The following is a 17767-nucleotide window of genomic DNA, read 5'->3' on the forward strand; positions in this document are numbered from 1 at the left end:
AAATAAAAATTTGTTCTTAACTGACTTGCCTAGTAAAATAAAAAAATATGAGGTGAGTTTCATTGAGGAACCTCCTTAGATTATGCAGGTTCTTGTAGGAACCTAATTGCCTAACTGAAAAATGTGAATTTGAGACAACAGCAGGTGCTGTTAAACTGAGGAGATTGTTCAATTTTATGATGATACCATCTACCTTTTCATATTTCTGCAAATGGCTGTGTTGTTTGACACTTTCTCCATTTTAAAATTCAATGAATATCAATCAACAAAGAGGTAAGAATATGGTAAATGCTTTGGCAGTCTGTTCTTTCAAGCTTTGATTCATTCTTTACCTGACAAAGTAATGTTAGGATACATGAGTTATGCTGTTAGAGCTTTTGTGCCGAATACACTGCAGTGTTATAGGTGTCATGTTTATGGGCAGCAGTGTGTAGGAGGGAGATTTCAAGATGTGGGTGGAGTGCAGGAGGACATGGGACAGAGGAATGTGTAGTTTTGTTGGAAAAAGTTGTGTGTGTTAACTGTAGGGGTGCCCATGTTGCTGGGGATTGGACGTGTCCGGTGTGAGGGGGGCAGGTTGAGGTGGCCAGGGTCAGAGTAGTGCAGAAGATGTCATATGCTGAGGCAGTGAAGAAAGTAGAGGAGGGTGGTTCAAAGGTGAGGGATTATGAGAGGATCCTTCTGAATAGTAGATCTGTGCCAGAACAGAGGGTTAGGCCAATGAGTTATATGTTTCAGTAAGGTTGGCTTCTTAGCATTCATAGCAATGGTTATCAACTGTACCGCAGAGATGGAACGTGAGTCACAGAAAATAGATGTTGTGGTGGCAGCTTCAGAAAAGTACTTGGGGGAAGAGATTTGACTTCAGAAGAGTAACAGGATGTGTTGAGGGGTAGTGTCCCGTCCTCTCAGGTCACTGGCCTGGGGTAGATTCAGATAGGATTAGTGGAAAGTAGTGGAACAGGTTTGTAGGTTTTAATGAGTGTAGGGTTAGTTGGTAGGGTGATTTAAATATTTTTATTTACTTTTTCCCTTTTCCCATTTTGTATCACAAAGAGTAATGGATTAATTCTATAGTTCAGTTGGGGGTGCTAATGCAACGTATTGGATGCCAACCGCCAGTTTAAACTCCACCGAAGAAGTGCATGTCAGAGCAGAAACTACACCATGAAGTCCAAGGAACTGTCCGTAGATTTCCGAGATTGTAATGAGCCATATCTGCCCAAGCGAGGGAAAAATGTATATTTTAATATATTACAACTAAACTAAAGTATACTTAAATATACAAAAAAAATCAAATAATATACATTGCTTTCGGAAAGTATTCAGACCCCTTTACTTTTTACACATTTTGTTACGTTAGTCTTATTCAAAAAATGTGTTATAAATGAAAGAAAATCCTCAGAAATCTACAAACAATACCCCATAATGACAAAGCAAAAACAGTTTTTATACATTTTTGGAGAAAACCCCCCCCAGAAATACCTTATTTACATAAGTATTCAAACCCTTTGCTATGAGACTCGAAATTGAGCTCAGGTGCATCCTGTTTCCATTGATCATCCTTGAGATGTTTCTACAACTTGATTGGAGTCCAGCTGTGGTACATTTAAATGTTTGGACATGATTTTGGAAAGGCTCACACCTGTCTATACAAGGTCCCACAGTTGACAGTGCATGTCAGAGCAAAAACCAAGCCATGAGGTCGAAGGAATTTTGTGTAGAGCCCCGAGACAGGATTGTGTCGAGGCACAGATCTGAGGAAGGGTACCAAAGAATGTCTGCACCATTGAAGATCTCCAAGAACACAGTGGTCTCCATCATCCTTACATGGAAGAAGTTTGGAACCACCAAGGCTCTTCCTAGACTCTTCCGGAAGCCACTCCTCAGTAAAAGGCACATGACAGCCCACTTGGAGTTTGCCAAAAGGGACCTTAAGACTCTCAGACCATGAGAAACAACATCTGATGAAACCAAGATTGGCCTGAATGCCAAGTGTCACGTCTGGAGGAAACCTGCCAATATCCCTATGGTGAAGCATGCTAGTGGAAGCATCATGCTGTGGGGATGTTTTTCAGCGGCAGGGACTGGGCGACTAGTCAGGATCAAGGCAAAGATGAACGGAGCAAAGTACAGGGAGATCCTTGAAGAAAACCTACTCCAGAGCGCTCAGGACCTCAGACTGGGGCGAAGGTTCACCTTCCAACAGGACAACCCTAAGCACACAGCCAAGACGACGCAGAAGTGGCTTCGGGACAAGTCTCTGAATGCCCTTGAGCGGCCCAGCCAGAGCCCGGACTTGAACCTGATCGAACATCTCTGGAGAGACCTGAAAATAGCTGTGAAGCAATGCTCTCCATCTAACCTGACAGAGCTTGAGAGGATCTGCAGAGAAGAATGAGAGAAACTCTAAAAATACAGGTGTGCCAAGCTTGTAGCGAAAGAGGCCCAAAATCTAAATTATTATTCAAAATTATTTTCCTTATTTTCCCAGTCGCAGCTAGTTTTATCCAAGTTCCCAGTTGTCTTGAACTCACTGAAGTCTGAGATTTCCCACATCCAAGTTTACAGTTTTTTTGAACGTGGCAGAAGTCATCCTGGATTGACAGCATTGCCAATGTTTTCTAACCTTTCTGGCCCATGGCATTACCCCCTTTCACGTGATATCCAATTGGTAGTTACGATCTTGTCTCATTGCTGCAATTTCCCTACGGACTCGGCGAAGGTCGAGAGCTTCTTGATACACTGCTAGCTTAACCCGGAAGCCAGCCGCACCAATGTGTCGGAGGAAACACTGTCGAACTCACGACCGAACTCCACCGACCGGCCCGCCACAAGGAGTCGCTGAGCACGATGAGACAAGGACATCCCGGCCGGCCAAACCCTCCCCTAACCCGGACGACGCTGGGCCAATTGTGCTGGGCCATGGGTCTCCCGGTCACGGCCGGCTGTGACACAGCCTTGGATCGAACCCAAGGCTGCAGTTGCGCCTCAGCACTCATTGTTGAATTTGCAATTTCAAACTTGTTGTGTGATGTTTATGTCCAATGACCAATGAGCACCGATATGTTTTATCTCTTTATTTCTCTTCATGTAACAAGGATTTGCCTGTAGATTGTCAACTTGATGCAGTTATGATGACTTGTCTAGCTTGCTAGCTAAGATTTTGAAAGATTCATGTTGGCATGATCAGTTCAATCAAAGCTAAGTTAGATATAACGTGATTTGATGTCATTTTATCTGTGGCAAATTACCTTGAGCCTTCTTGGATGGGCACTTCCAAGTTCCCAGTTGTCTTGAACTCACTGAAGTCTGATATTTCCCATATCCGAGTTTCCTTCTTTTTTTTACGCAGCAGAAGTCATCCTGGATTGACAGCATTGCCAATGTATTCAAACTTTTCTGGCCCCCTTGAGCCTTCTTGGATGGGCACTTCTAATGTAAGTCTATGGCAGCACCCAAGGGGCTTGAATTTTTTAGCTCTACCCGTAGATTTTGCGGTTACGTAGTGTCCCCATGAGTGACAGAACACTGAGCCAATCACAGCGCAACTAGAGAACATTACCAATCCCTGCGCTCCGTATTAACCGCTGGCTACCTCACCACCACAGAAAGCACTGAGCTAGGCTGAAACATCTGCATTTTGGAGCTGCCTTACTCAAGAAAGCAAAAAAAGAGACCATGTTTGTATGCGGCTTTATGAACTTAATGAGTTGTAAAAAGTGTACATTGTTAGGAAAACTGATATGTGACACTTATTAATGCCAAATTACTCATTACTTTGAGATCACGATCGCAACATAAACGTTTTATTGAGATCACGAGATATAACCCCACCCACTTTGCCAAAGCACAGCCCCCACACCACTAGAGGGACATCTACAACCACCAACTTACCATCCTGAGACAAGGCTGAGTATAGCCCACAAAGATCTCCGCCACGACACAACCCAAGGGGGGGGGATGATCACATCAGTGACTCAACCCACTCAGGTGACGCACCCCTCCCGGGGACGGTATGAGAGAGCCCCAGTAAGCCAGTGACTCAGCCCCTGTAATAGGGTTAGAGGCAGAGAATCCCAGTGGAAAGAGGGGAACCGGCCAGGCAGAGACAGCAAGGGCGGTTGCTCCAGAGCCTTTCCGTTCACCTTCCCACTCCTGGGCCAGACTACACTCAATCATATGAACCACTGAAGAGATGAGTCTTCAGTAAAGACTTAAAGGTTGAGACCGAGTTTGCGTCTCTGACATGGGTAGGCAGACCGTTCCATAAAAATGGAAAATGGAGCTCTATAGGAGAAAGCCCTGCCTCCAGCTGTTTGCTTAGAAATTCTAGGGACAATTAGGAGGCCTGCGTCTTGTGACCGTAGCGTACGTGTAGGTATGTACGGCAGGACCAAATCAGAGAGATAGGTAGGAGCAAGCCCATGTAATGCTTTGTAGGTTAGCAGTAAAACCTTGAAATCAGCCCTTGCTTTGACAGGAAGCCAGTGTAGGGAGGCTAGCACTGGAGTAATATGATCACATTTTTTGGTTCTAGTCAGGATTCTAGCAGCCGTATTTAGCACTAACTGAAGTTTATTTCGTGCTTTATCCGGGTAGCCGGAAAGGAGAGCATTGCAGTAGTCTAACCTAGAAGTGACAAAAGCATAGATTAATTGTTCTGCATCATTTTTGGACAGAAAGTTTCTGATTTTTGCAATGTTACGTAGATGGAAAAAAGCTGTCCTTGAAATGGTCTTGATATGTTCTTCAAAAGAGAGATCAGGGTCCAGAGTAACGCCGAGGTCCTTCACAGTTTTCTTTGAGACGACTGTACAACCATTAAGATTAATTGTCAGATTCAACAGACAAGTCAGTTAATTATTTACAATGATGGCCTACCCCGGGCAAACCCGGACGACGTATTCCGCCCTATGGGACTCCCAATCACAGCCAGTTGTGATACAGCCTGGAATCAAACCAGGGTCTGCAGTAACGCCTCTAGCACTGAGATACAGTGCCTTAGACCGCTGCGCCACTCGGGAGCCCTAAAATAACCACCTACCTCATCAAGGAGCCATTCGTTAATCGCTATGCTCTCATGGGCCATTTAAGCCCTGAACATGCACTGTCTCCCGTACCCAAGACCACAGCCAATCACATGCAAGGAACAACACAGTAAGTTGGCAAGTCTTATGAGTTAGCTACTTAGTCTTGCTAGATTATTATCTATGATGGTTGTCAGCTTGCATAACTGATGTGTATAATTATAAGGGACACTTCATGTTTTGTCGATAATATTCACATTTACAATGGGTGACAGACTGATCAGTTTCAATTTCAGCCTCAGAAGCTGATAAATCAGGAAGTTGCCTTGTAGGCTCTTTCATGTGTAAGGCTCCTTGCAGACAGCCTACAATACAGCACCCTGACAAATCAGCCTCTGAAGCTGCTATTGAATCTGATCAGCCTGGCATGAATAGAGCACACCCACTCTTGATCATATACATAATGCACTGACTGCTAATCTGCCTGCAAGGTGCTTTACCTATAAAAACAGCCTACAAGGCATCATCCTGATTTATCAACCTCTTAGGCTACTATTGAATCTGATCAAGCTCTGAGGCTAAATGTTTAATCTGATCAGCTTGTCAGGAATGAAGCTCACCCACTCTGTAAATATTATCCATAAAACATGACGTGTCCCTTACAATTATACACATATCAGTTATGCAAGCTAACAACCAAACGGCTAGCTCACAAGACTAGCCGATTGGCTGTGGTCTTGGGGGTGGTATACAGCCTGGGTGGAAGTTGCCTGTCAGGCATTGTTTAGGGCTTAAATGTCCCACCAGCTCTTAGCTCAAAGTATTTAGCTGGCTAACTTTCTAACGTATAAACTGATAATGAACTCCAAGCACGATGCTAGCATGAAGTCCATTCAATATTTCCTTGATTTAAGAATTATTTTACAACTGCTGGAGATATTACTATCTATGGCTGCAAATATTGAGGCAGCTTATTATAACGCTTACCCAATGAAAATGCACGAAATCACCGATTTGGCACATCATTGCGCACATTAGGCTACATATGTTTAACCACGTTTTTATACTTCGCTTGCAAAGACATTGGCAACTTTGTATTTGTAGAATTTTGTTCTGAAGTTATCAGCGGCCACATAAAGACAGATAAACCATGTGATTTTATGTTTAGCGGAATCCTTCTGTGTGTAAAGTGACGCGGGATGGCAAAACAAAAAATCTAACGGCACACTTAGCTGTTCTAGGAGTGGTCTGAGGCAGGCGTTAATCATTAGCTATCTCAGTGCCAACAGAAATAGTATTTGAATTCCATAATTTAACATTTGTATTAGGATATTGAATTTGAATGTTATATTTTTTAATTTAAAAAAAAATTAATCTAAACAAATTATCAATTTATCAAATTATCAATTTCATTGAATATTCAAGTTCAATATTTAGATATTCAGTTTCAATATGGTAGATATTGCATTCATTGTATGAGTATCAAGTTTATAAACCATAATTTAAAGTTGATCAATGTTGGATATATTCAGTTTTCTATTTCAGTTCTCTAAATTCAGATTCAAAACCAGTCAACATCCTTTGCCTGCCAGCAAGGAAAGTAGGAGAACAGAATCACTGTGGTAAACAGAAACTTTGCCGGTTTATTTCTAATTCATTTATTTCAATTGACTGATTTCCTTATATGACCTGTAACTCAGTAAAATCTTTGAAATTGTTGGATGTTGAGTTTATATTTTTTAAATTCAGTATATATTCATGTGGGTCAAATTTTGTGACACTCTTCTAATGCAGCCTGTGATAATCATAGAACAGAAAGCACGTCCATGTTCCAGAGTATATTAGCTTTCAGGAATGGGGTCAATAGCTTATAGCAAAAGTGGTTCAAACACTAGAGCCAAATTCATAAGAAGAAAATAAATTTAACATGCCACATTGGCTTCAAACTGCCAGAAGCTTATGTTTACCACAGAAAGCATTTGTTTATATCTGTTCTTCTCTAAGTTTCAAGTCTGGAAAAGTACCCGGATGTTGGTTTTGAATCTGAATTTAAAGAACTGAATTTGAAAACTGAATCTGAATGCATCTGAGATGTTTCAATATATGAAACTTTGAAATGATGGTTTGATACAAACAATGAATGCAATATCTACCATAATGAAACCATATTCATTCAATTCAGTTTCAAATCATGAAATACAAGTTCCATTTATTAATTCCATGATTAAATTTGTGCATTAAACATTCAAAAACATTAAATGCAATATCCTAATATACAAATTAAACATAAAATACAAATTGAGTAATGCCTGTCCATCATTACTCAAACACAGCATCACCCAGGGAGTGTTACTATCATCAACTGTTTCCCTATGACATTCCAGTTGTCTGATCACAATGCTGTGGCCTGTGGAGAGGATGGATGGGCTGCTGCCCTGCACAGGCTGTGGCTGCTGGTTTCCTGTCACTATCACCCATCTCTCAACACTCACCACCTCTGAAGGGATTCAATTCAATATCATCCTCGCTGCCTCCTCTGAATGAAGGCTGTGAAGGAGAGAACCGTAAGATCACTCTTGGCAGCAACCATGGCCTGTCTCATTGATCCTGATAACCTTACAAGAAGTATACAGCAGCCAAGTTGCACTTGAAATGATTTACACAATATGACAATCACACATTGAAATGTGTTAGTGTCCGTTTTTGTCCGTAATTCAATGTTACTTGGTTTGACCACTGAGAGCAGAGATTCATGCCAAAACACGGGTTTGAGTTAAAGGAATCCATGTATCTGGCAGCAACACCACTAGGTGGCAATGTCAAATACAGTCATCAGTCTAAAAAGTACAGTACCGATTGTCATGACAGATCAAAATCATCTGACAGCACGTTCGTTGTCTGTGGCCAAGTACTAAAATAACTTCTTCACTTGTCATTCCAGCAGCAGACCACTAGTCTGGGTGATCCATTTGATTCAAACTGTACATATCCTGTCTATTTTGCCAACCATGTCACTTCCCTAATCTGCAGCAAATCCTCTTCCACCCCAATACCAATTAATTTGTCATTCAGGATAACACTGCATGTCTCCTTAATGTATAATGTCCAGACAAGTCATGGCATCACGCATCAAAATGTAATCTTATGAATTATTTGGATGAAAGGAGAGGTTGTTACATGCAGGAACAGATGGGATTTGTATGATTGTGTAAAATGTCCTGGTCCTATGAGCTCAATAAACCTCAAAGTGAAAGGTTTCACCCAACGCAATATGCTCCTAACTTTAAAATCATATTTGCTATAGCACTTCACAACAAAATGAAGATCACAATCAGTTGACGGAAGGCTTTTATCCTAGCTAAAAATTGCAGAAATTATAAATGTAGACAGGTGTGGCTAAATTAGGAACTGGCAAGTTTGTACAGAAAGGGGATATAAGTCACAGTTGAGCAAAATCAAAAAGGCATCTGGCTCATCAAACACAAACGCACAATAGGTAAATTGGCAGCCATGCCTGAATTCGACGACTGCATGGCAAGAATCAAAATGAGACTGCACATCAAATTACCTGAGGGGGTACATGACAATTTGACTGAGTATAAAATGCATCTGTTCTATGAACAATCAAGACACCAAACGATGTCAAACCATTACAATGCCTCCTGACAAGTTATAAATAAAACTTCCAATGGAGCATAAGTATAGCAGCAAATGCCTGAACCCACACAAAGCAATTGGGCATGATCCAACGTTAAACATACGAGCCAAGAGAAACGCTTTCTAACAACCTAAATCCTAAAACCATTAACTTGTTGTTCTTCAAATGAAAAAAGTTTTCCATCAACTTGGGACATGTACAAGTGAATCAGAGAAGCCACTCAAACAAAACTGGTACAAGGATGGGCATCTTAAGTCCTCTGGGGACAGTATCACAGCCAGTTATTTCAAGTGCACAAGTGGTATGTATCCCAGGTCTAAAGAAGACACAGATTTGGGAAAAACACAATTACATACAGCCCTCAGGATCAGTTACCCATCTCTGCAACTAAAATATGTATATATGGGGGAAAACAAAAAGCACAACAAACCGACAAATTGTGAAAACATAATTTATTGATTTCACAGTAAGAATTGTTTAAGATCTGGGTCTCTCCTTCTTGCCTTTGTAAAGGGCCAGCAGGGAGACGTTAGCCACTTTGACCACCTTGAAACGGACACCGGGGATATCACCGACGGCATGTCCCTTACGACCGAATCCTGCCACCAGAACCTCGTCGTTTTCCTGAAAGACCAAAGGAAACAAACTAAATACACAGGACAACACCAGACAATACGCACCAGTCAACTTTGAATATCAAAATGATTGTCCCTGAACACGTGCATATTCTTAGATTACTTATGGGGAGTCTTACAATTGTCATTATAGTGGATATCAGGCAGAGTATAAGATACTGGTTTATATGGCTACCCAACTATGTCCGTCAGATCCTAAAATATCTGTCAAGTTAGCTAATGTTCTAGGAATTTAATTTACATCCTAGAAATAGTTACCGGTACACTGTTCTTTGGTAAGATGGATGCAATGTTGGGTTTGACTCTTACCTCAATGAAATTCAAGCAACCATCATTTGGGACAAAGGCAGTGATCTTCTTGCCATTCTTGATGAGTTGGACCCTGACACACTTCCTAATGGCAGAGTTGGGCTGCTTAGCTTCAACACCTCTGTAAGAAGAATTGGGGAGAGGAGTTTGACACTTCGCACTGACAGTATATGAAAGATGGCATCCAGTGCACTGTACATAGTTGATCATACAGCATTCACATAGCTTTCACCGGATTAAAGTTTGCATGGTTATTAGTGAACACTCATTAGGGGCGTTGTGATGTAACGTTAGCTAACTACTTACACTTTCTCAAGTACGATTCCCTTAGCGTGGGAAGCGCCTCCGAAGGGGTTAGCCTTCAGGGCAGTGCCGAGATGGGCCTTCTTGTACTGTTTATCATGCCATCTCTGTTCACGACGATGGTTACGCAGCTTCCTGGCTGTACGCAGACCGCGACACTTTCCTGGGGAAATAGAACGGTAAACTTAAAATCATGTCGTGAACTAAGTCGACTAACAAAACAGGTCGATACATACCTACAAATGGAGTCTAGATAACCTGAATAACCTTGGATATAATAGACAACCAGTTACAGTAGCTTATTAACGCATTTGACTAACGTTAAATGCGGACAATCCAGCGGCTAACAATTTAGCTAGTTCATTGCTAAATATTTTCGCCAATTAGTCAAATGGATGCAGTTCGCTGCTAAACACTTGTTTTTCCATCACTTTGTAACTAGCCAGCAGGCTTCGTAAATGCTTGGTGACTGAAACGTAAGGCAGAGAGGGGAAGTGCTTGCCGAACCCCATGCCATGCTACTGGCCCTCTCCACGTTGCGAAACCTGCGCTATTTGTCCGAAAAAAATTAGATAATATGGCTACAAATAACAGCCCGTGTTTCCACGATTATACTGGAAGTTGGTAAGAGGACATCCTTATTCCATATCAATGTAAGGAATATGACTATATCTTGTAATCGTTCCGTTAAAAAGGGAAAATGATCGTACCCATGTTTGCAGATTACGAGCCCAGGCTAGAAAGGAAGAATCCCAGACTCCTCCGCGGCAATGTCCCTTCTCAGGACCCCAGAGGTGGGTAAATAAAGTGCCTGTTTGAGCTAGGTTTTTTTCAAAATACAATTTAAATATAGCTCCATTTTAAGCAACCCGTTTAAAATACACAATTTAAGGAAATATCACATGTATACTATATGAATAGCTATGTTATATTAAGTAAGTGTAATAACGAGGTGGTGTTTTAAATGCCTGATTTAAAGTGCAGTCTAACAAGTCTGAAAATGGACATGGCGTTAGTTCTTTAATTCATTAATGCTGAGAGCCAAGCAGAGAGTCATCAGGTCCAAAACTACTGGATTGATAAACCATCCTTTCTGTCTCTGATTGGTCGGCTCCCCACTCTCAACTGGAATTTCATACCGCTGAGTGCATGGTTTGTTGCACTCAGGGGTGGGTTTGGACGGACCCCTGTCCCAGTCTCCAGTGTTTATACTACAGTAGTGTTTATTTGCCATGGGGCCATGGTCAGCTTGTCTCATCTGGTGTACTGGGTTTTATTTGTTTTTTCGGCATGCTCCCACTAACCCCCTTCTTTTGTATTTTTCTACGACGTGCCTGGCCCATACTGTACATTCCACCTCACCCTCTTCCTCTCCTCCTCCTGTCTTATGCCTAGTCCTGGACAAATCAATTATTTTACATTTATATTGAGCATGCTTTTTTTTGTCCAGGACTAGGTGTAATCTGAGTCCGCGAAACCAGCCCATACGGTAGACAATGAGATTATTCCAGAATGCTATCAAAATAAAGATTGTTTTGTAATTGTATTTATTATGGATACCCTTGGCAGCAGCTACTCTTCCTGGGGTCCAGCAAAATTAAGTCAGTTAAACAATTTAAAAAACAAAAACATTGTTTAACTGACTTAATTTTGCTGGAACCCAGGAAGAGTAGCTGCTGCCAAGGGGATCCATAAAAAAAAGCATGCTCATTATAAATATAAAATAATTTATAACATTCACAACATATTTCACAACGCATTAAGTGTGTGGACTCAGGTCACTACTCCACCACCACATATCTACAATGCAAAATATAATATATCTAAGGCACCGCATCTCAGTGCTTGAGGCATCACTACAGACACCCTGGTTCGAATCCAGGCTGTATCACAACCGGCCATGATTGGGAGTCCCATAGGGTGGCGCACTATTGGCCCAGCGTCGTCCGGGTTTGGCCGGTGTAGGCCGTCATTGTAAATAAGAATTTGTTCTTAACTGACTTGCCTTGTTAAATCATTGTTTTGTTTTTAAAACATGTTGCAGTCATTTCAGTCGCTGTAGTAGCTGACGTGTTTTGTGTTGAGTTATCCACATACCGCATGTCGTTAGTAAAGTTTGAAATAAAGTAAGGGGCCTAGACAGCTGCCCTGGGGAATTCCTGATTCTACCTTGATTATGTTGTAGAGGCTTCCATTAAAGAACACCCTCTGTGTTCTGTTAGACAGGTAACTCTTAATCTATGATTATCTACGGGACATTTAACATTTCCATTCTACAATATGGCCTCTGACAAAGAAAATGTACTCATTGTGGTGTGGTTTGTCTCTCACAGAACAGAAGGCTTAGGAGAAAAACACAAGAACCCAGATGCTGGGAACAAGATCAATGGGAGTTAACACACACACACACATCTAAAAATACATAACACATCCTAACATACAAAACACTGCGCAAAATAATGGTGAAAAAACAAAAACAAACAACAAAGCAGATAAAACAAATCTAGGACTACAGACTAACCAATCAAACAAGGGTTAGGGTTGTATCAGCCATTATCATAATACTTACGCCTATCCAAACATATCTACAAGTGCATAAGGGTTAGGTCTAACTTATCCATCTACAGACACAATGTTTTACTTTTTCAGGAGAAGAGAAAGGATATTTAAAAAATTGAGGGGAGTGGAAAGGAAGGGAGTAGGGGGGTGGTTGAGGAGACAAAAGAGGGGAGAGGAGACACTAGAGAGAAGAGAAAAAGGGGAGAGGATGGGGTGGAGAGACTTCTACTTTATATTAGGAGAGCAATGGTTCCGCTCTTTTTAAGAGTTCCAGTTATTTGTTGTTTTTATTTTTTTAAGGACAAAAATATAGAAATGAAATCTAAGCAGCCATATTCTCTCTCATGCCACATTCTCATTGCTAACATTATAGTTATTGCTATTCCATTACTTCAGTTCCATTGCTTTAGTTTCTGTAGTCTGGTGGCCAGTTAGTATATGAAATGAAAGATATAAAGATGTCCATTCTTCCCCATCAGGGACTGGTAGAGATGGGACACCAGGTGGGTGCAATAAGAAAAACAGCAAGTACCCAGAACCTCCATACATGGACCTCTAGCCACTGAGTTCCATGAGGGAAATATTACTAGCTGATAACACAATTCATGTTTGTATTTACATCAAGTAATGTAGTGCTCAGTAGAAAGTATATTAGCAAATTGTAGCTAGCTTGTCCCCAGTGGAGAATAATGTTTTGTGCAAACTGGGTGTTGGAAAAGAATGCATTTGTATCTTATTTTTCCCAAAATTTCAGCACACACGTCTTCAAACATATGTCAGGTAGTAATATACTACTCACACACTTTGTTTGTATTGCATATTTGAAATACTATTTACCTGAATTCCTTACCGTACCACTAAATTTGTCACTATTGAAACAGTGAAAAAGTTGCAATAAAGGTAGAAATTACCCTTCATGCACAGAAATTATCATTTTGATTAACCTTCTATTACAGATACATTTTAGAAAAACTATTTGCATACCAAATTAACAAAACAGTAAAGACATGACTCTTTAACCTGATTTTTAAAACCTTAACATTTTATTTGGAGAAGTACAGTGGCTATTCTACCACTTTGAAGATAAAAAATATTTTATATTGTGAAACAAACAAGAAATAAGACAAAAAAGCTGAAAGCTTGAGCGTGCATAACTATTCACTCCCCCAAAGTCAATACTTTGCAGAGCCACCTTTTGCAGAATTTACAGCTGCAAGTCTCTTGGGGTATGTCTCTATAAGCTTGGAAGATCTAACCGCTAAGATTTTTGCCCATTCTTCAAACGTAAAACTGCTCCAGCTCCTTCAAGTTGGATGGGTTCCGCTGGTGTACAGCAATCTTTACATCATATCACAGATTCCCAATTGGATTGAGGTCTGGGCTTTGACTAGGCCATTCCAAGACATTTAAATGTTTCCCCTTAAACCACTCGAGTGTTGCTTTAGCAGTATGCTTCGGGTCATTGTCCTGCTGGAAGGTGAACCCCCGTCCCAGTCTCAAATCTCTGGAAGACTGAAACAGGTTTCCCTCAAGAATTCCCCTGTATGTAGCGCCTTCCATCATTCCTTCAATTCCGACCAGTTTCCCAGTCCCTGCCGATTAAAAACATCCCCACAGCATGATGCGGCCACCACCATGCTTCACTGTGTGGATGATGTTCTCGCGGTGATGATAGGCGTTGGGTTTGCGGCAGACATAGAGTTTTTTCCTTGATGGTCAAAAAGCAACATTTTAGTCTCTGACCAGAGTACCTTCTTCCATATGTTTGGGGTGTCTCCCACATGCCTTTTGGCAAACACAAAAAGCCCAACTCCGTGGAGTGTACGGCTGAAAGTGGTCCTATGGACAAATACTCCAATCTCCGCTGTGGAACTTTGCAGCTCCTTCAGGGTTATCTTTGGTCTCTTTGTTGCCTCTCTGATTAATGCCATCCTTGCCTGGTCCGTGAGTTTTGGTGGGCAACCCTCTCTTGGCAGATTTGTTGTGGTGCCATATTCTTTCCATTTTTTAATAATGGATTTAATGGTGCTCAATGGGATGTTCAAAGTTTCAGATATTTTTTTATAACCCAACCCTGATCTGTACTTATCTTTTTATCTTCTCATTTTAGTCAATAAGAATAGCAGCACTGTAGAAACTATTACCCTCAACTGAACGACTTGATTAGTGTAGTGTTAGCTAGCTACATAGTTGTCTTTGCTGTCTTCGTATCCAAGATAATTGTGTAGTTTAGAGTGTGTAGTTTTTAGAGTGATTATCTTAATTTACCGAGGTTAGCTAGCCAGCTATTTGTCGTCCTTAACATAGGAGACACTGCTAGCTAGCCAACAGCTAGCCAACGTCTACCGATTAGAACTCAACAACCCGGTCGCATTCCGCCTCGCTCCACAGGTAGTATCACATTTTCATTTCATTTCATTACAGTACAACGGTTTGATTTGTTTGATCGTAGCTAGCTACATAGCTAGCTACATAGCCGTCTCTGTATCAAAGATAATTGTGTAGTCTAGAGCGATTTTCTAGGTTACCTAGCCAGCTATTGTCGTTCTTTTAACGCAACGTAACGCAATCAACACTGCTAGCTAGCCAGCTAGCCTACAAAGTCAACAACGCAGCCACTGCCAGCTAGCCTACTTCAGCAGTACTGTATCATTTTTAATAATTTTAGTCAATAAGATTCTTGCTACGTAAGCTCAACTTTCTGAACATTCGAGACGTGTAGTCCACTTGTCATTCCAATCTCCTTTGCATTAGCGTAGCCTCTTCTGTAGCCTGTCAACTATGTGTCTGTCTATCCCTGTTCTCTCCTCTCTGCACAGACCATACAAACGCTCCACACCGCGTGGCCGCGGCCACCCTAATCTGGTGGTCCCAGCGCGCACGACCCACGTGGAGTTCCAGGTCTCCGGTAGCCTCTGGAACTGCCGATCTGCGGCCAACAAGGCAGAGTTCATCTCAGCCTATGCCTCCCTCCAGTCCCTCGACTTCTTGGCACTGACGGAAACATGGATCACCACAGATAACACTGCTACTCCTACTGCTCTCTCTTCGTCCGCCCACGTGTTCTCGCACACCCCGAGAGCTTCTGGTCAGCGGGGTGGTGGCACCGGGATCCTCATCTCTCCCAAGTGGTCATTCTCTCTTTCTCCCCTTACCCATCTGTCTATCGCCTCCTTTGAATTCCATGCTGTCACAGTTACCAGCCCTTTCAAGCTTAACATCCTTATCATTTATCGCCCTCCAGGTTCCCTCGGAGAGTTCATCAATGAGCTTGATGCCTTGATAAGCTCCTTTCCTGAGGACGGCTCACCTCTCACAGTTCTGGGCGACTTTAACCTCCCCACGTCTACCTTTGACTCATTCCTCTCTGCCTCCTTCTTTCCACTCCTCTCCTCTTTTGACCTCTCCCTCTCACCTTCCCCCTACTCACAAGGCAGGCAATACGCTCGACCTCATCTTTACTAGATGCTGTTCTTCCACTAACCTCATTGCAACTCCCCTCCAAGTCTCCGACCACTACCTTGTATCCTTTTCCCTCTCGCTCTCATCCAACACTTCCCACACTGCCCCTACTCGGATGGTATCGCGCCGTCCCAACCTTCGCTCTCTCTCCCCCGCTACTCTCTCCTCTTCCATCCTATCATCTCTTCCCTCTGCTCAAACCTTCTCCAACCTATCTCCTGATTCTGCCTCCTCAACCCTCCTCTCCTCCCTTTCTGCATCTTGACTCTCTATGTCCCCTATCCTCCAGGCCGGCTCGGTCCTCCCCTCCCGCTCCGTGGCTCGACGACTCATTGCGAGCTCACAGAACAGGGCTCCGGGCAGCCGAGCGGAAATGGAGGAAAACTCGCCTCCCTGCGGACCTGGCATCCTTTCACTCCCTCCTCTCTACATTTTCCTCTTCTGTCGCTGCTGCTAAAGCCACTTTCTACCACTCTAAATTCCAAGCATCTGCCTCTAACCCTAGGAAGCTCTTTGCCACCTTCTCCTCCCTCCTGAATCCTCCTCCCCCTCCCCCTCCTCCCTCTCTGCAGATGACTTCGTCAACCATTTTGAAAAGAAGGTCGACGACATCCGATCCTCGTTTGCTAAGTCAAACGACACCGCTGGTTCTGCTCACACTGCCCTACCCTGTGCTCTGACCTCTTTCTCCCCTCTCTCTCCAGATGAAATCTCGCGTCTTGTGACGGCCGGCCGCCCAACAACCTGCCCGCTTGACCCTATCCCCTCCTCTCTTCTCCAGACCATTTCCGGAGACCTTCTCCCTTACCTCACCTCGCTCATCAACTCATCCCTGACCGCTGGCTACGTCCCTTCCGTCTTCAAGAGAGCGAGAGTTGCACCCCTTCTGAAAAAACCTACACTCGATCCCTACGATGTCAACAACTACAGACCAGTATCCCTTCTTTCTTTTCTCTCCAAAACCCTTGAACGTGCCGTCCTTGGCCAGCTCTCCCGCTATCTCTCTCAGAATGACCTTCTTGATCCAAATCAGTCAGGTTTCAAGACTAGTCATTCAACTGAGACTGCTCTTCTCTGTATCACGGAGGCGCTCCGCACTGCTAAAGCTAACTCTCTCTCCTCTGCTCTCATCCTTCTAGACCTATCGGCTGCCTTCGATACTGTGAACCATCAGATCCTCCTCTCCACCCTCTCCGAGTTGGGCATCTCCGGCGCGGCCCACGCTTGGATTGCGTCCTACCTGACAGGTCGCTCCTACCAGGTGGCGTGGCGAGAATCCGTCTCCTCACCACGTGCTCTCACCACTGGTGTCCCCCAGGGCTCTGTTCTAGGCCCTCTCCTATTCTCGCTATACACCAAGTCACTTGGCTCTGTCATAACCTCACATGGTCTCTCCTATCATTGCTATGCAGATGACACACAATTAATCTTCTCCTTTCCCCCTTCTGATGACCAGGTGGCGAATCGCATCTCTGCATGTCTGGCAGACATATCAGTGTGGATGACGGATCACCACCTCAAGCTGAACCTCGGCAAGACGGAGCTGCTCTTCCTCCCGGGGAAGGACTGCCCGTTCCATGATCTCGCCATCACGGCTGACAACTCCACTGTGTCCTCCTCCCAGAGCACTAAGAACCTTGGCGTGATCCTGGACAACACCCTGTCGTTCTCAACTAACATCAAGGCGGTGGCCCGTTCCTGTAGGTTCATGCTCTACAACATCCGCAGAGTACGACCCTGCCTCACACAGGAAGCGGCGCAGGTCCTAATCCAGGCACTTGTCATCTCCCGTCTGGATTACTGCAACTCGC

At 43.1% G+C, this 17767-nt stretch overlaps 1 protein-coding gene across 1 annotated transcript; it reads right to left on the minus strand.

Annotated features, from left to right (window-relative positions):
* Positions 1-9123: 9123 nt before the first annotated feature.
* On the minus strand, positions 9124-10746 carry LOC115135604 (small ribosomal subunit protein uS12). The gene is made up of 4 exons (XM_029670491.1): positions 10646-10746; positions 9939-10098; positions 9633-9753; positions 9124-9312 (listed from the first exon to the last, which is right to left on the minus strand). The coding sequence occupies exons 1-4, from the start codon at positions 10647-10649 to the stop codon at positions 9166-9168; spliced, it is 432 nt and encodes a 143-aa protein (XP_029526351.1). The 5' UTR covers positions 10650-10746; the 3' UTR covers positions 9124-9165.
* Positions 10747-17767: the final 7021 nt, after the last annotated feature.

The sequence above is a fragment of the Oncorhynchus nerka genome, linkage group LG2, assembly GCF_034236695.1.
Source record: "Oncorhynchus nerka isolate Pitt River linkage group LG2, Oner_Uvic_2.0, whole genome shotgun sequence".
NCBI classification, from domain to species: domain Eukaryota; kingdom Metazoa; phylum Chordata; class Actinopteri; order Salmoniformes; family Salmonidae; genus Oncorhynchus; species Oncorhynchus nerka.